Raw genomic sequence first — 19054 nt, 5'->3', positions numbered from 1 at the left:
ATCCACCAACACCACATCCCAACCACCCTTCAACACATCCAGGGATGGTGACTCCACCACCTCCCTGGGCAGCCTGTTCCAGTGTCTGACCACTCTTTCAGTGAGTAAATTGTTCCTAATGTCCAGTCTCAACCTGCCCTGGTGCAGCTTGAAGCCCTTCCCTCTTGTTCTGTTGCTAATGACCTGTGAGAAGAGACCAGCACCCACCTCTCTACAATGACCTTTCAGGTGGTTGTAGAGACTGATGAGGTCTCCCCTCAGCCTCCTCTTCCTCACACTAAACATTCCCAGCTCCACCTCGAGATCCCTCTGGAATTGAGGTGCCCAAAACTGGACCCAACACTCCAGGTGTGGCCTCACCAGTGCTGAGCACAGGGGGACAATCACCTCTCTGCTTCTGCTGGTCACACTATTTCTGATACAAGCCAGGATGCCACTGGCTTTCTTGGCCACCTGGGCTCACTGCTGCCTCATGTTCATCCACCTATCAGTCAGGACCCCCAGGTCCTTTTCTGCCAGACACTTTCCAGCCACACTTCCCCAAGCCTGGAGTGTTGCCTGGGCTTGTTGTGGCCCAAGTGTGGTCCATTATCTGCCACTTCTTCAGCAAATGGTGCTTGGGAGCTGGGAGTGCAAAGAGTTAGGAACAGGGCTAACCTAAATTCTGCACATCTGAATCCTGCACCCATTTTCCTCTCTTTCAGAGGGTCCAGTTGCAGCTTTATGCATGCAACAGGTTTTTCTCCCCGTTTCAATGGTGCCTTCACTGACAAATGGAGAAATTGAGGGCTGAGTTGAAACCAGATGAAAAAAACAGGGATTCAGATTCACAAGACAAGTCTCTGATCTTTTTTATTATTTTTTTTTTTCCTTTGCATTTTGCTGTAGGTTTTTTTGGCTCTGAGAGGGAAAATTAGACTTGCAAAAGGGATGGTGCCTCAATGCCATTTTCTGACAAGAATCTTGTCACCTGCACACCTTGTAAAATGTGTGAATGAGGTAACCTGGGCACCCTGCAAATGCTTTATGTGCTCCTACATGAAAAAAGGCATTGTATTAACACAGTTTGGTAATGGGCTACTTAGAGGACAAGAGACAGTGGAAAAAAAACCCCAAACCTGCAACTTGTCTCTTTTTTCAGAGAGCAGAAAATCCAAGATGCAGTTTATGAGGCAAAGAGGAAAGGTTGACGAGCCCTCAGGAAGCAATTGTAAGGCAGCATGAAACTGCAGAAGACCTTTCAGAGAAGCAGAGGAGAATCTTCAGGGAGACTAAAAGTGCTGTGGACAGCCTTGGAGAAGGAAGCAATGAAGAAACTTATTCTGCAGGTTCCTATCGATCTGTTTCCTGGCAGAACAGTCTTCCTAATTCCCCAGTGAGAGGGTGGAAGGTGGGGAGAACTTTGAGCTTCCCTCTGCATCCTCCAGGAAGTTCTCTCTCACTTCAACTCTCTTCATTGTCATGAAATAGCCTCCTCCTTCACAAAGCCTCTCCCTGCATAATTATGTCTAAGATGAAACAACATGCACCCTTGTTTTTTTTTTTTCCAGTGAAGGGAGCTTAGTATTCCAAGCTGCTTTCTATTAACCTGGGAGTGCAAGGAGTTAGGAACAGGGCTAATCTAAATCCTGCACTTGTATATTCTGTTTATATGACAACACTGGGATGAGTTCTTACCTCTGCCATGCAAAGACAGTGTGACATGTCACTTCTTCTGCATGCTGCAAAATGGAGGGGTTTTTGTGTTCCTCTAGCAGGCTAATACCTGACATACACACACCAACACCCTTCCCACCAGGCATGCTTAAGTAAACTAAGCTCAGTTTCACAACCAGAAGGACTGTTTAACCCTGCTTCTAAAGACAAAAGTGACAAGAAAGCAAAACACAAAGACAACAGGTATCTACTTGAAACCAACAGCTGCTCAGAAAGCAAACAAGCCACTTTTCTCCCATTCGAGTTTCCATAAAGGATACAATCCAGCAGGAGTTTGGTAAGGGACTGGTATGCTGACAAATCTTGCATTTGAGGTATTTGATTGTGTGAAAAATCTACTTCCTAAAGGAGAAAAAGAGACAGAAAGTGAAATTATTTTTTTCCCAGCTTGTCTTGTGAAACCAAATGGCTGTTACATTAAACTTGTGATCAAGGATGTGGAAGAAATAAGATGATCATCAATATTAACATTGGGACATGAACAGAAAAGCTCTTTTTTATGACAGAATTCACATTTTGGGAACTACCAAAACTCTGCTTTCTTCCAACAACATTATCATTGATAGTCCTGTAATTATATATAGATATTAAAAAAATCTAACAGAGAAATACATGATATATTGCAAAACAACCTCCTGCTTTTATAATCCAAAGTGGACAAAAAGAAAACAACAGCAAAGGGAAGACTTGCACACACCTACACCCCAAGTACATGTTTTACAAGAACCAGTGAATTGGAAAGGCTGGAATTGTTCCCACTTAAGGGGCTGAGGAATTTGACAAGCAAGGAAAACATCCTGGCTGTATTTACCTTTAGCTAGAAGAGTTAGCTGTGCAATACAGCTTCCCATGGCATGCCAGGGCTCAGAGTGGGAAAGAAAATAAAAGACTGAAATATGCTTTGTAAAACACCCAGACATTTGGAAAAGCTGTTAAAATGTGAAGTAAGAAAGAATAATAAGGAAGGCATAAAAAAAAAATCACCTCTGAATGTGTCCAAATAGGTCTAAATGAGATTTAGAAAAGCCTTTGGAATTTAAAGCAATAAAAGGGATTTTTAATTATTTTTTTTTTTTTTTTGCAACTTACCTTGAGACTTGTAGGTGGTTTAAAAGCAAAATATGTAGTTAACTCATTGTTGGAAGCATTCAGTTCCAGTAAGTGAGGCATGTGACTGATACAAGAAAGATCTGGTAACAAAACAAAATGTCAAACCCTGCACATGAATGCCCAAGTAAATGCAGAGATCATCAAGTCAAAATGTGATCATTATGTCCAATAGCAATCCAGGATGAATTTGCAGTTACACATTCAGAAAGCCAGGTTGGAAATTCAGAAATCAGATCTATCCTTCTATTAGAAAAAAAAAAAAAATGAAAAGATGGTTTTGAAACCATGATGAATAAATATTCAAATTCTACATTAAATTACCTAATTTGTCAACTGATTTGCCTAAAAGCCAGGATTTTTTTTTATGCTCTAGCTTTCTTTAGAATAACAGAGAGAAAAGCCTCTGTCCTAAGTTAATCAATTAGGGGAGAAAAGTATTTAGGCCACTCCTAAATGACTCGTTGCTATGGAAAAGCCCCTGCTCTGTTCAGACCTCACCTTCACAGACAAACTGTGAGTAAAATGAGCACAGAGAAGTGCTTCCTTACAAAAGTGCTGCTATTATTGGACTCCAGCACCTCAAGTGAAATGAACTTGAAGGAAATAATAGACGAGACTGCCAGGAGAGCTTATTCCTTTTGCTGCTAAATCAAAAAATGAGTACGAGGGAGAGGGAAGGGGTAAGAGATGATGGAGTTGAGCCCAGTCATAGAATCCCAGACTGGTTTGGGTTGGAAGGGACCTTCAAGATCACCTAGATCCCACTCCCCTGCCATGGGCAGGGACACCTCCCACCATTCCAGGCTGCTCCAACCCCATCCAACCTGCCCTTCAACACTGCCAGGGATGGGGCAGCCACAGCTTCCCTGGGCAACCTGGGCCAGGCTCTCCCCACCCTTACAGGAAAGGATTTCTTCCTAAGATCTAACCCAAATCTTCCCTCTTCCAGTTTAAATCCATTCCCCCCTGTCCTCTCCTTACCAACCCTTACCTTCTAAAACCAGGGTATAATTTTTTACATTTTTTCACCAATGGGAAACCTTGCTAAAGGAAAGCCCAAGGCTGGGAAAACTGGACCAGGCACAACTTTAAATATGACATCTGCACGTGTAAAACCTCAGCCTTAACCTTGTGTTGACATGCTTGCTTAAATTTTAGCTTTGAATAATAAACTGGACAACAATCTGGATGTTCCTGCTGATAAGCACATGCTGGTGCAGATGTCTGAAGGGTTCATACACCTTCCTCAAGAAGAACTCAGCCTGTAGAGCTGGAGCAGTTACACCATTAAAATGTAGCCCAGGCTTTGTGATATTAAAGCTCCATGGTCCAGTGCATTTCTCATCTTCAATGATTTCACAACCCAAGAATTTACTGGTGTATTTCCTACATACCATTAATTTTATTATGTGAAAGTTCCAGCTTCTGCAGGTGAATGTATCTGGAGAGAATGTTAATGTCACTTAACTCACGACCCTGGAAAAATAAAGACTTTAATAACAAGCTGTATAACCTCAGCAGCTCTCCCAAGAGACACACAATAGCAGGAGACATTGAAAAGCTGCCCCAACATCCCTCCAGCTGGATGTGTCAGAACAGGATGACATGTACAGAAAGTGATGTCAGACCTGCAGACAAGCCATGAATGGAGAAAATGTCAAAGGAAGACATTAAAACACAACCAGCAGAGATAGCTGCAGTTAGGAAAAATGCCAGGAAAAAACAGGCTGCATAGAAAAGGGAGTAAAAGCAAGACATATTTAAAAAGACACAACCATTTTAACTTCCTGAAGGGACAATGAAAGCCCCATTCTCAGGTATTTAGCATGTTCCTCGATTATTTTTTTTACTCCAGCTGACTGAAGCAGGAAGATACCTTTTCACAAGCAAAGACTGGGTAAGGAAAAATCTTCCTGCTGTTGCTACTGAGTGAAAAAAAAAACCCCAACAGCAATATGGCACTTGTCAGCAGGACCCAGATGTGTCCTGTCAAAAGTCCAGGTACATGAAATGACACTGACAGGCAGAAGCAAAAAGCTGCCTCTTGAATTTAAGATTTATTTTTCTTTTACTAGACCAACTATTTGCTGCTTAAAAGAGGAAAGCTCTGAGCAGAGAAGCACTTGGCATTGATGTTCTTTGCTTGTACTTACAGAAAGAGCCAGATTAAGATAAACGTATCCGACACCAGAGGCTGAGCGCCCCAGCTCGTGGAGTCCCTCAGCCACGGTGTCTTCATCCAACACCCCATCAAACTGACCCTAAAAAATACCAGAAAGTGGCTCACGGAGAGGAGTGGATTCAGGGGAGATTTAGGAAGTGAAATTCCACACTCAACAGAACCTGGGGAAATGCTTGGGACGTAACTGGGAAGAGAGTTGACTAAAAGTCCTCAATCAAACACTGCTTGCAGTGTCTAAAAAGCCACTGCCCATTAGGGAAGATGATTAATACAGCCCTCAAAACAGTTAAACATAAACATGGAACGTACTACCTCTATACATTTAAAATGTCCAACCAGTATTTGCTGGGATTTGTCTTTATTTTTTACCCTCTGGTTTAAATGCACAGCTCTAAACAGGACCCGCTCCCGGAGATGTTGAGCCACAAAACTCCCATTTGCTAGAGATGTTAACATCAATAATCCATCAGAACCAACACAACCCCCGTGTTGTACCCCAATATGCACATTGCTGCAGGCCCTTTGCATTTGTTTGAGCACGAGCAGCTCCCTCTGCTCTCCCGAGGACAATCTTTGCCAAAGAGGGTCCTTGACAGATGGCACTAACGAACAGGCCTGATGAGAAACTCAGCCAAGGGCTTGTGAAATTCCTACAAGCTTGGAGGAGCCACACAACAACCCCTCACCGAGGGACCAAGATAAACAGTGGCTCAAAGGGCAACCATCTGAATGGCAGCACCTACATGTCACAGCAGCAGAGACTACAGATGCATTTCCACGAGGTAAAAATACCAGGTGATAATGCTGTGGCAGTGGGCACTTTGGAGCCCAGGGGAGCAGGGATTAAAAGCCCACTTGGGCCCAGGGGCTGCTTGCATCCCACATACACAGGAAAGGGGTTTAATTTGGTCGGCCATGTGCCAGCTTATCCCTCATCTTGACAGAGCAAGGGGAGAGAGATGCACTCCAGAACCCTCCTGGACACTGTGGGGATGAAAGGGACCCCCCAGAAAAGGCAGAAATGAGAGGTGAGGGGAAACGGGCTCAACCAGCCTTTCCTCTCTTTGGGGAAATGAGGAATCACTGCCTGCCCCCACCGACTCCCCCTTTCTTTTCCCCCCACAACAACACGGAGGGAAGAGGGGGGGGAAGGGGCTGTTCCCCCACAAGCACACCCCTCCCCCCCAAGCAGCTTGGGGGCACTGAGCTGAACCTCTGTTTCCTGTGGCTCCTCTTCTTCCTCTTCTTCCTCTTCTTCCTCCTGCTCCACCTCTCCGTGAGGCAGGCTGAGCTCTGCCGGCAGCGGCCTGCTCCTGCCAGGAGACAGCTCCGCGGGGAACCCCTGCGAGGGGTTCTGCGGCGGCCCGTGAGAGGGGGGAACCAGCTCCCCGAGGCTGCCCTCTCCCCCGCCCTCCTTGGCCCCCGCCATGAGCCTCAGCACGCAGGAGGACGCGGCTCCGCACCCCAAAACCCCTCAGGACCCCGCAGAACCGGCCGCCGCCATCTTGTTTGCGCTCCCGTTGCCGTGGAGACGGGAGAGGGGCGGGTGAGGAGGATTCCCGCCCTCCCCGCCCGCCAGCCAATAGGAACGCGGCGCTCGGAGCGGTGCAGGATGGGAGATGTAGTTCTCGGAGGCGGGGAGCCCTCGTAGCGGCCGCCGGGCCGCAGAGCATCTTGGGAGTTGTAGTCCCGCGGGCGGCGCCGCCATGTTGGCAGAGATCCCTGTGAGGGGTCCTGCTCGGCGGGAGGAGAGGGGGGTTTGACAAGGGCCTGGAGTTTACACTGGACATCCTGGGCTGGGTTAGAAAAGGGGCGGTTAGTAGGGCAAGGGAGGTTCTCCTCGCCCTCTGTTCTGCCTTGGTGAGGCCACATCTGGAGTGTTGTGTCCAGTTCTGGGCCCCTCAGCTCCAGAAGGACAGGGAACTGCTGGAGAGAGCCCAGGGCAGAGCCACAGAGATGATGGAGGGAGTGGAACATCTCCCTGGTGAGGAAAGGCTGAGGGAGCTGGGTCTCTTGAGCTTGGAGAAGAGGAGACTGAGGGGTGACTTCATCAGTGTTCACAGATATGTTCAGGGCAGTGTCAGGAGGACAGAGCCAGGCTTTGCTCAGTGATGTCCAGTGACAGGACAAGGGGCAGTGGGTGCAAACTGGAGCACAGGAGGTTCCATGTGTATATCAGGAAGAACTTCTTTCCTGTGAGGGTGACAGAGCCCTGGGACAGGCTGCCCAGAGAGGCTGTGGAGGCTCCTTCTCTGGAGACATTCAAACCCACCTGGATCCTGTGTGATGTGCTCTGGGTGACCCTGCTCTGGCAGGGGGGTTGGACTGGGTGACCTTTTGGGGTCCCTTCCAACCCCTGTGATTCTGTGATCGATCCTGTGACACTGGGAATTTATTTTTTTTCCACAGCAAGAGTGGTCAGACCCTGGAACAGGCTGCCCAGGGAGGTGGTGGAGTCACCATCCCTGGATGTGTTGAAGGGTGGTTGGGATGTGGTGTTGGTGGGTGTGGTTGAGGGGAGAACTTTGTAGAGCAGGGATGATGGTTGGACTGGGTGATCCCCAGGGGCTTTTCCAACCTGATTGATGATTTCTATGAGTGAGGGGAAGGGTGGGGGACCGTTTCAAAATGAAAGAGGAGAGATTTAGAATGGATATTAGGAAGAAATTTTTCCCTGTGAGGGTGGTGAGACCCTGGCCCAGGTTGCCCAGGGAAGCTGTGGCTGCCCCATCCCTGGCAGTGTTGAAGGGCAGGTTGGATGGGGCTTGGAGCAGCCTGGAATGGTGGGAGGTGTCCCTGCCCATGCAGGGGGGTGGGACTGGATGATCTTTCAGGTCCCTTCCAACCCAAACCATTCCATGATTCTATTATTCTCCACTCTCCCACAGCAGGGGGAACAGTGTCTTCACCTCCATTTGTGTCCTGCAGATCAGGATGCAAAGTCAAGACTGTCAGACAAAGAATCATCGAGGCACCTTAATCCAGCCACAAAGCCCCAAAATGTCCTGGGCAGGATGGCAGCTTTGCCCAAGGGCACCATGAGAAGAAGCAAATCCATGCAGACAGTCTGCAGTCCTGCCTTCCAGTCTGCTGTTTTAGTCAGAAGCCAGGCTGGTTTTATCCTAGTTTTTGTCTAGGGGGACTGGTGACATTGATCATTTACACTGGGAATGACACCGTCTGAAATGGTGAAGTAACTTGTTTCCTTAGGAAACAGGTACAATTTCAGAACTAGTGGAAAAATCTGTATCATTTTGCTGGAAACATTTGGAAATAATAAGAGATCAGGCTGTCACAGTAGGGGGTGAAATGGCAGCTTTTGAAATATCTTTGCTTGTTGTCCTGTTTTTTTTTTGTCACCACAAAAGCCTGGCTGTTTCCACAGTTGGGCTTGTGGGGAGGAAGGACCCATTTCACCCATGGGTGATGGTTTCTGGAGTGGGCACCAGTGCCAAAATCTCTCTGGGGTCACAGTTTTGTTCACCTTTGCAAACCACTGGTGCAGTTTGCATAAAATTCCTGCTTTGTGAACATCCCTCCTTGAGCATCCTTGAATGCTCACTCATTTTAGGCAACTCCCATTCCCAGTTCATCATCTACCCTCCTTCTCACAAGGTAAAATGAGAAAGTAAAGCTAGAAAATAAAAGGAGGGGAGGAAAAGATTTGACAGGATCTTGTCTTGAATGGGGTGAAGGAGGAGATGAGATGCCCTGGTAATTGCAAACGTTACCAGGATCTTAACTGTTGAAATAAAAAGGCACAAGTGCCACTGGATCATGTGGGAGTTGGGATGTTATGGTAGCAGAACAGAACATTAAGAGTAATAATGCAAAAAAGGTATCTTAACAATAAAATGCACAACTAATAGTCAGTCAGTTGATAAGGGTCATCCATTTAAATGCTAACAACCTACTTATTAATAGGTCTTACCTAAAACAGTGATTCAAATAATACCTAGCCAGGTGATAATACAGGAAGTGCACTTATCTAAAAGCTTAGAACTTAACAAGGAATGATTTCTTAATGTCAAGCTAATTAAGAAAGACAGTAAGGGAGTTGATACCACTCACCCTCTTACGGCCACAGCCAGGTGTTGGTCCTCAACTCTGGAGAGATAATTCCTTGAGCAGACAGCCCCACTGGAGAGGAGAAGGTCCAGCAACCTCTTGGAAAGTGTGAGAGTCTTTCAGATCAAAGATGGGAGCAGGCTTTTCTAGAATGAAGAGGACTGACTGCTGTCATTTAACCATTTAGCTGTACCTCCAACATCTCTCACTGGAGAAGTAGAGGAAACCAGTGGGGAAAAGCCAAGAAGGCCCTTTTCTCACCAAGCAAACTCTTTTGTTGATCTGTTCATTCTTGTTTTGTCTCCATTTTGGGCTTAGAGCTGGGCTCTGTGTTCTTCAACACCAGAGAGCAGCTGCTGTCATGATCCATCAACTTGGCCTTTGTATTTTCAAGGTTGTTACCAGCTCAGAGCTTTCCAGGCCCTTTCCTTTCCCATCGGAATCTTCCCACTCCAGGCCTGTAAAATTGAGAGCCAGAGAGCAATTGGATCACAAGAGGAAACTGAGGCAGGCACACTGAGATGGAGTGTCCTGCTACAGGTGTCTCCAAATACAGTTCCCTGTGAGATGAACGTGGGGAGAGCACTGCTCCTCCTGGGAAACAGTGTAATGCTGGGGACAAAGGCTTCCTGGCAGCTTCAGTGGGTCGTGGCAGCCAGGTGAGTCTCGAGAGTCTTCTAATTCTGGGTGTCAACGTCACAGAGTTGCCTTCTGTGTCTTTGTAAAATCTTCAACTGCAATGGCTATTGCTTCAAAAAAAATCAAAGGAGGAAGGGATAAAAACTCCTTCTGGGCATTATCCACTGACTTTTATCTTTGGGCTTCAGGGAAACACAATGATAGCGGCAATAAAGCTGCCCCAAATTACCTTCCCTCATTATCTTGCTGGCCATAAATGTTAAAACCCTTAATGAGATTTACCTCTTTTCCACTGGGCATCCTGTGCCTCCCCCCACCACCCTCTGGGCACTCAGAGGCTGCCCTGCCAAGGCTCTTCTCCATGTCTAGGACTGTGTTCAGGGATGGGCAGCAAAGGCAAGGACTGGAGAGCTCGGGCAAGGCTGGAAGATCCTGAGAGGGAGGGATCCTAGCTGGGAGTAAGTCTTGGGAGGCTTTTGGATTTGTTGTGGCTGAGGAGAAGGAATGTTTCCATCACCAGAGCTACAGAGCTTGAGGACCAGCAGCTACTTGCTCCCTACGGGGCTGCTGTCACTGTTCCAAGCTTTCCTGTGCAAAAAAAAAATACAAACCCAACCCCCTGCTGCAATCAGTCAGGACAGTCCTGCTGCCTCTCTCAACTGGCACGTTTTTGTCTTTCCTTACTGTGCCTCCCACGTTTTAAAACAGAAGGCAGTTGGGTCACCCCTAAAGGAGGTGGGACACGTTCTACTCAGCTGAGTGGTGGAAACATTTCTCTTGTTCCAAAGGCTGCAAAAGGGCTCCGAGCTACCTGCAAGCTGGGCAAGCTTTGTGCAGTGGGAAAGCTGTGAGGTTGCAGAGAGAAAAATTAAATGGCAGAGAACCTTTTAGATCCCAGTCTTGGCTGAATCTGAAATCCTGCAGCCAGGCAAGGAGGAGCAACCTGCTGAGCCAGGTTGCTCCTGCAGCCAGAACCACCTACAGCAGCAGAGCCCAACCAGGACCTGGTACTGCTCCTGTGGCTTTCCTGTCATTCAGCTGAGGGCTGTTGGAGACTTGGGGGACAAAGGGGATGACTTGGAGCCTCACAATTGCTCTGGAGGCTCTGTCATCTGCTGTGGGTGGCAGTGACAGCCACCAAGTGTAGACACTGCCTGGCAGAACTCCCTCTCTCTGGTTTGTGGGGTGCACTGGGGGTGTGGTAGGACAGAGAACACCACAGCAGTAACACTTGGCTGTGGCTGGGCTTAAATTCTTTGCATAAATACACATCTGTGCCTTTTTTTTTTTTTTTTTCCCCAGTGCTCTGCTTTTGCAACCTGAAGCATGAAGGCACCTGAGATGCTCCCATTACCTTGCAGGAGGTTGAAGGGAAGGTACTTGCCTGAGCTCTAGGCTCTTCCAAGAGGAAAAGGCCACAGGTAATCAAATTAATAGCTAGCTGGGCAGCCTGTCCATGTAAGATGGGGCTGGAGATTTCAGGGGAACAGATGAGAGAAAAGGGGCAGGTCCAAATCCAGTTCACATGGTTTGCCATTGAGCTTGGAGAGGAGCCAGCAGGGCTAATGAATTCTCAGCGTGGAAGTGTCCCAGAGTTTATTTCCTACCATCTGGAAAATGCCTGCCCTTCCACTGGGGTTTGTGAGGACTCAGACAGGAGAAGGGATTATTAAAACCTCAGAAACACACTTGTACTCCCTCCTTTTCTCCTCCCACTCCATCTGTTTGGCTTGGCAGTGCAGGGACTGGCTGCCTGCTCATGCACTCCAAGATGAAACGGCTCCTTTATGACCCCTCTCCGTGGTGGTGGGGGGCAGGGCAGGGGGGTGGCAACCAGAGTGAAATTAGCCTTATGTGTTCTGGGCTGGGGACAGATTGCTCCTGAGTGGGGCCATTAAAAGAAGCAGCAGACCTGGGGAAACAAAATGCCTAGGTGGGAATTTTGGTGGACACAGAAAATAGTTGGGGTGGTGGGAAATGTCACATCATACCTTCTCCTTCCAGTGCCACTTTCCTGGTCCAGAACAGCACATCCAGCCATGGGATTGCCCTGGATGTTCTCCTTCCTTAGCAGAAAGGATGAAAAACTGAGCTTTTTACTCCATAAGTCACACAGTGCAAATGGCACACTGGAAGCCAACTGTGGCCATCCCAAAGGGTTGTCCACTGCCCATCTTCCTCCAGGAGCTGCATCCATTTTTTATGCCTTTCCAAGGATTTTTGTACTTCCCTCTGCCTTCTCTTCATCCCTCTGTTCCCTGAGCAGCTGCCATCACATTTTGGAACAGGTTGCCTAGGGAAGCTGTGGCTGCCCCATCCCTGGCAGTGTTGAAGGGCAGGTTGGATGGGGCTTGGAGCAGCCTGGAATGGTGGGAGGTGTCCCTGCCCATGCAGGGGGTTGGGACTGGATGATCTTGAAGGTCCCTTCCAACCTAAACCAGTCTGGGATTCTATGATTTTAGCTCCAGCTTCTCCATGATCCTGGGTAGATACCTTTTCCTGGCCTCCAGGGAAAGAAAGGGCTATGCTTGCATCTTCATGCAGCTCATCTACAAGCTGTCTGATTCCTTTGGTGCCTGTCCTCTTTGGAGAACTTTGTACCAGCCTGCCTTGCTCCTCTGCATACGGTTTGCAACCAGCTCTCCAGCCCCATGTTGTCACTTCTGTGCCCAAACCACTCTTGCTCAACCTTTCCCTCCTCCATATGGCAGGGGTGACCTCTCTGTGGGAGCTGGTGGCTCTCTGGCCACAGATGTTTTGGTGTCCTCCCATCCAACCTCTCTGCATTTGGTAACGTGGACTCTCTTGATCCACTAAAAGGAAGGCCAAGGACGACACAAGGAGTTGTCTCTGGTTGCCCAAAGCTTTAGGGGTAATTACTCACATTTAAGGATCATTTAAAACACAGAAGCTGTTTGAAGAGTGTGTCCTTCTGTAACCAGCTGGCCAAGAGCTGATCATGTAGATGAGGGACTTCTACAGTTCCCCTCAATGCTTGGGCTTCTCTTCTGAGTGATTAATGAGCAGCAGCTCAGTATGTGGGCTCAGTATCCACAGCCTCATCTGCCACGTTCCTGCTCTTCATCTTGTGAAGGGAGATTTCTGGATGCACCAAGGAGAGATCCATCTTCTAGGCCAACATTTCATCAGAGGAAGGAGAATGGCTGGCTGGGAGCCAGGAGGGTAGCAGAAAGGGCAACCCACATCATGGCCCAGGGAAGCTCAGTGGCTTGAAGTAGATCCAGCCCCTAAAATGTCCCTCAAAGAGCCCTCACTGCACTCAGCTTCTCAAGCTGAAAGCTCAAAGGAAGGGGTGGATGGAGCAGGTCAGGCAGGTGAGAAGTGACTCCAGCTGTGCCAACGAAGGGAAACTCCTTAATCTGCTGTTCCCTCCTTGCCAAAGAGGCTGATGTGGCACTGAGGATGAGAGATGTTCCCCCAGACATTCAGTCTCCTGTTGCATTTTGAATGGTTCTTGGCAGTGATGGAAAGGTTCCCCAAACCCTCTCTCTAGCACAGCAAGCACTGAACTGAATGTAAAAAAAACACCCCAACAAACCACCACCATGAAAACCCACAAAACCAGAACTGAAGCTCTAAATCAGCAGTTATTATCCTAATAAAACCTTCTCACTATTGACAGAGGGAGCCTTTCATACTCGGAAGTGTTAATGGCAAACACTGCTCTTAAACACATGGATTTACTGTTCAATGATAAGAACAATCAGCTCCCAAAGACAAGCCACACGTGCCACACAACAGATTCACAGGCAGCCCCAGCACTCTGGTAGCTCTTTGCACTTGCAAAAGCCCCATGCAGATTCACTCGGGGAATAATAAAAGGCCCCAGCTGGATGTAGAGAGGAAGGGGGAAACCTGAGCTGCCTCCTGGTGCTCCTGAGTAGGAAGGGAAGCCAAGGTGTAAACCAGGCAGCTTGGATGCTGCTCAAATTTTGCTTAACCCAGCTCTGCAGGTCTTAGTTTTCATGATAATGGGGCAGAGGTGTGAGTCTTGTTTGACACCTTCTCTTCAGCTTATTCACCTGGCTGCATTATTGGTATTCAGCCTGCTGGGAGCACAGCCAAACTCCTTCCATCATTCCCTGCAGCCAATGGCCTGGGTTGACTGGTTTCTCTTTGATCCTCTTGTGTTTCTTGCTGCACCTCCCTGAGCTTTTCTACTGAGGAGCTGCATCACATCCTAGCTGGCTGCCTTGAATGTGGAGAAGTCCCCACATGGGGACAGCTGCCAGCACCCTCCTTGAGCAAAGCAATAGGCTTAAACATCTCGGATGAGTGGGCAGGAGGGGCTTGGGGGTCAGAGGATGTGTCTCTCATCAGCTCCTTGCTTTGCTGACAGTCTGAGCCTGCTGGGGTCTTTGCCCATGGGGTCAAGGTGGAACTGGAGCCTCCTGACCCTCTCCTAACATTGTCCCAACCAGGAGGTGAGATTGCCCCTTACTTCAGTCCAGCACCCTGTCTGCACTCAACCCCTCATATCCCAGAAGCTGCTCTCCTCTGGTCCTGTGCTGGTGGTGGTGGGATCTGCCACCAGCCAGGGGGGAACAGAAATGCCTCGAAGACTGTCCCTTTGTCTTAGGACAAAGACTCTGACAGCCAATCCTGCTGGAGAAGCACCTGTAGATCGTTCCAGTTTCAGTACCAAGACTCAACACCAATATGAGGCAGCAGTGAGCCCAGGTGGCCGAGAAAGCCAGTGGCATCCTGGCTTGTATCAGAAATAGTGTGACCAGCAGAAGCAGAGAGGTGATTGTCCCCCTGTGCTCAGCACTGGTGAGGCCACACCTGGAGTGTTGGGTCCAGTTTTGGGCACCTCAGTTCCAGAGAGGTGCTGGAGTGAGGACAGAGGAGGGCAACAAAGCTGGTGAAGGGCCTAGAGAATCAATCTGATGAAGAACACTTGAAGGAGCTGGGAATGTTTAGTGTGAGGAAGAGGAGGCTGAGGGGAGACCTCATCAGTCTCTACAACCACCTGAAAGGTCATTGTAGAGAGGTGGGTGCTGGTCTCTTCTCACAGGTCATTAGTGACAGAACAAGAGGGAAGGGCTTCAAGCTGCACCAGGGCAGGTTGAGACTGGACTTTAGGAACAATTTACTCACAGCAAGAGTGGTCAGACACTGGAACAGGCTGCCCAGGGAGGTGGTGGAGTCACCATCCCTGGATGTGTTGAAGGGTGGTTGGGATGTGGTGTTGGTGGATGTGGTTGAGGGGAGAACTTTGTAGAGCAGGGATGATGGTTGGACTGGGGGATCCCCAGGGGCTTTTCCAACCTGAACAGTTCTGTGATCCTATAGAATTCTATATTCTATGTTGTGCAGGACATTATTCACTAAAGTCACTGCAGGTCTCTGGAAATGCTCAGCACCAGGGTTGGGATTCAGGCTCCTTTCTATTTGTCTTTTCCCCAGCCCTGCTTTCCCCTCTCCAGCTGTCAGAGCCAGGATGCTGGCTGAGCACCGCCGGATGAGCAGGCTGAGCTGCAGCAGCACAGGGAGTGATCTCTCTGTGCCAACTATTATTTCATGCTGCAACCCAGTAGAGGAAATAACAAACACTGAAATCCAAGGCCCTACCAATCCAATTTTCTCAACTGATTGCCACTCTGCCTAAGCCTAACAGAGTAAATAATGAACACCGATGCAATGAACTTCCCAATAAATCCCTCCTGATGAATTCCATACAGATCATCCAAAAGCAAATTTAATGATTATATGCTGGCCACAGCTACCTAATTTTTTTATTTTATTTTTTTTTTTTCCTTCTCCTGGCTCAATTGTTAGATCTAATCAGCAAAGGAAGGGACAGAAAATAAAATAAAATGGCTCATTTCTGAGCACGCTCCCTATTTGCTGCAAACAGCTAAAACATGAACTGCAGGGCACAGGCAGCTCCAGCTCAGCTTTGCCTGGTAATGAGAGAGCAGGGCTGGTACACCAGGGACCATGGCCTGGAGAGCAATATTTGACTTCCCTACATCTCAGCTTCCTTTTGAGTTTATCATCCTTCACACCTTCTTTGGAGTGCAGACTCTCCAGGGCAGAACATTCCCTGCTCTGCACATCCACAGTGCTGGACAGCCAGCCTTCCCCGAGGCTCAAGCTGCTACTGGGATCAAGTTGATGTGGGTCACTGGGTACTTAAAAGTGTGGTAGGATGGATCCTTGGGTAATAAATTCCTGAAATTGGAGCACAGTCAGATTTGTGGCCAAGGTCTGCAGTGATGGACAGGGCTTGTGTCCTGTAATGTTTCCACTATGGGAATCAATCCCCAGGACTGTCAGTGTGGCAAATGCCCATTTCTGTGACTTCTCCATGTCTCAGCTGAGTAAAATCACTCTCTTTCCCCCCCCCCCAAAAAAAAGCTCCCCACTTGCCTAAAAGCAATCACAGAATCAACATTACTGCAATGCTAATTTCCTCTTGGCAGCTCTTCCCTGCTCCCTGTCTGAGCACCCTCCCCTTCAGTGCTATCTGCCACGTTCAGGAAGAAATTTGCAATTATGACTCATGCTAATAAAACATAAACACAGCCAGCAAAAGGCAAAAAGAGAGTCTCAGTTGACCAACTCCTCACCAAGCCCTTCCAGCTGGCACTGTCTCTGAACAGCCACACTCATCCCATGGATGGCAGATTATGAGGTTGGGGATTGGAACGAGCTGCCCAGGGAGGTTGTGGAGTCTCCATCCCTGGAGACATTCTAAACCTGCCTGGACATGTTCCTGTGGGATCTGCTCTAGGGAATCCTGCTCTGGCAGAGGGGTTGGATTAGGTGATCTCCAGAGGCCCTTTCCAACCCTGACCATTCTGTGATTCTGTGCACCTCCACACCATGATATCCCTGGAGGGCTTCATCTATCTATCTATCTATCTATCTATCTATCTATCTATCTATCTATCTATCTATCTATCTATCTATCTATCTATCTATCTATCTATCCATCCATCCATCCATCCATCCATCCATCCACCCACCCACCCACATGGGTGTATTTATAGGCATATCTGTCAGTCAGGCAGGTTTTTATCACCCTTCATCAAGAGGATGTCAAGGAGGAGGCACCTGGGAGCAGACAAGTCGGTGACTGGTAACTCTGAAAAGAACCAGAGCAATTTGCTTTACCTTCCACTTCAGTGACTGTCTCTGGCACAGTCTTCAAAAGAGCATGATAATTAAAACCCAGTAAAGATTACAAGGCTGTAAAGAGGAGATTGTGAAACCCTCATGAAGTTTTACAGCCCCCATGAAAGTATTTCACTTTGTGGTCTGAAGGAGTATTTCCTTGTCTCCTTAAGCACCAAAGGGCCATTCCTATATAACAATTACTCTCTAAATGCTGGAGGAGCTGAAGGAACATTTCATGTAGCATTACAAAACAAGATCTCTAGGCCTTGTCCATAAACCCTCATGTCCTGCAGAGTCATGCCAGGACTCCAAAACCACTTGTAGGCAAGAACTGGTGCAAAGAACAGAACTGGAGAAGTTATCTGTGGTCTTGTAAGAAGATATCAGACTGAGGACTGGCTCATGGGGTAGGTCATGCTCTGCATAGCTCAGATCTAAGATGAAGGGGGTTCCTGGACCTTTGCACAGTTTGTAACATCCTCATGTGGTTTGTTCATCTTGGGAAACCATCTTCCACTGTGAATATGTTATAAATGCCCCAGCTGTGTGGCCAGGTTCCACAGGCTGGGATGGAGAACTTGTTACCAGAGAACAACACGCTGAAGAAAGGAAGAAGAAATGCTGGCAAGGTAGTCAGAAAGTTTCCCAAGGGCTGGTACTCTCAGGAGACCTGTGCAACTGTTGGATCTGTGAGCAGGGATCAATGCAGGACACACAGAACCTGCCAAATTTGCACAAAACCATGAACACACACAAGTGTCAACAAGGGGCTGTGTGACCTGGACTATACTCAAGAGGGTGGTGGCTTCTCTAAGGAGATAAAGAGTACAGGATTGCACAGACCCCTGGTGAGACAAGGTGCTCTTGGGGGACTTTCCAAACACCTACTTAGAAGCCACTGGTGTGGCAGTACCACCCTCTTCTTCCAACCACCTTCGGGGTTGCCCTCCCAGCTGTGGCTCCAGATGGGTGCCTGGGAGTGTGTGTGTGGCCACGAGTGAATAAGCCAACGTGTTGTCTGAACAGTCCTTTGCTATGAAACACAACAGCTTGACTCTACCCACAATAACAACTTCAAGCACAAAAGATATTCCCAAAAAATCTCTCCCCCCCCAACAATCCCCTATCTTAGCAAGAGAGCATGTTCAAGAAACACCACCACACAAGCCAGGCCCCTTGCAGGGGGGACTCTCTTTTTCCAGGCAGTCTTGATGCCAAACTAGGCCCCTCCTTGCTCATGTTGTCTGGGTGCTTTGTAGCAGGTGGGATCCTGCTGTGCCACCAGCTCTGTCTGGAAACACACATGGAGCAGGAAACTTACTGGGAGATGGTTCAGCAAGCAGAGCTGCACTCTGCAGGATGGACCTGCTGATGCCTTTGTGCTCTCTCTTGGGAAGCAGCAGGGGAGAGTGGGTGAGCTAAAACTGACACATGAGCACACAGAACGAGGTGAATTGCCTAAACATGAGTTATCTGGAGTCATCTGTGCTTCAAAATCATCATCCTCATGGTGTATTTTCTACTTCTGAGACACCCATTGGCAAGAAAACACAGTGCATTCAAAAGCTTGAGTCACTGTCTCTGGGGGGATTTAAAAGCCTTGTAGATGTGGTGCTGAGGGACATGGTTTAGAGGTGGACTTGGCAGTGCTGGGTTAATGGTTGGACTCAGTGATCTCAACGGTCTTCTCCAACCAAAATTATTCTGTGATTCTAAAAAAAATCATATGGATTTGTTAAGGCTGATGAGGATTCTTTCTGGCAGCATCTTCTTGTGATGTAGTGTGTCATGGGAGAGACACTGCTCTCAGAGCAAACTGCTCTGGTTCTTCTCAGAGTTGAGTATCAGTCACCAACTTGTCCTCTCCCAAATGTGTCATGTCATGTCATGTCATGTCATGTCATGTCATGTCACCACACAGAGCTTGTGCAGCATGTGTCACTGGGTGGCTGCAACAAAGTGCTCAGGGTCTGGATTCCTACCTGCCACACGCTGCTCGTGCCTTTCTCTGTGTCCTCTGGCAACCCCCACTGCCTTTGTGCCCTCGATGTGACCACTCTGATACTCCAAGGTAACATTAACTTCCCTTGAGAGGGTTTGGAGAGAACTGAGAGTCTGAAAACTCAGGGAGAGAGATGCCAGCTAATGATATACTGTCATTACCTCAGCTGCAAACGTTTTTCTTCCCTCTAC

The 19054-nt window shown here is 48.1% G+C and overlaps 1 protein-coding gene across 3 annotated transcripts in view; it reads right to left on the bottom strand.

The window, feature by feature from the left end:
* LRGUK (leucine rich repeats and guanylate kinase domain containing) overlaps positions 1–6437 on the bottom strand; it is a 58276-nt gene extending 51839 nt beyond the window's left edge. The window contains exons 1-5 of one of the 3 annotated variants that reach the window (XM_051612234.1): positions 6222–6437; positions 4980–5087; positions 4221–4302; positions 2806–2906; positions 1977–2058 (exon numbers count right to left, since the gene is read on the bottom strand). In XM_051612234.1, coding sequence (XP_051468194.1) covers positions 1977–2058; positions 2806–2906; positions 4221–4302; positions 4980–5087; positions 6222–6437 — 589 coding nt within the window. Of the gene's footprint in view, positions 1–1976; positions 2059–2805; positions 2907–4220; positions 4423–4979; positions 5088–6221 lie in introns of those variants that run through there. The other 2 variants (XM_051612251.1, XM_051612242.1) reach the window with 2 other exon arrangements.
* Between the last annotated feature and the right edge of the window lie 12617 nt (positions 6438–19054).

The sequence above is a fragment of the Apus apus genome, chromosome 1 (assembly GCF_020740795.1).
Source record: "Apus apus isolate bApuApu2 chromosome 1, bApuApu2.pri.cur, whole genome shotgun sequence".
Classification (NCBI taxonomy): domain Eukaryota; kingdom Metazoa; phylum Chordata; class Aves; order Apodiformes; family Apodidae; genus Apus; species Apus apus.
Note: the sequence above shows the minus strand (reverse complement) of the source record. Positions and strands in the feature narration are given on the sequence as shown.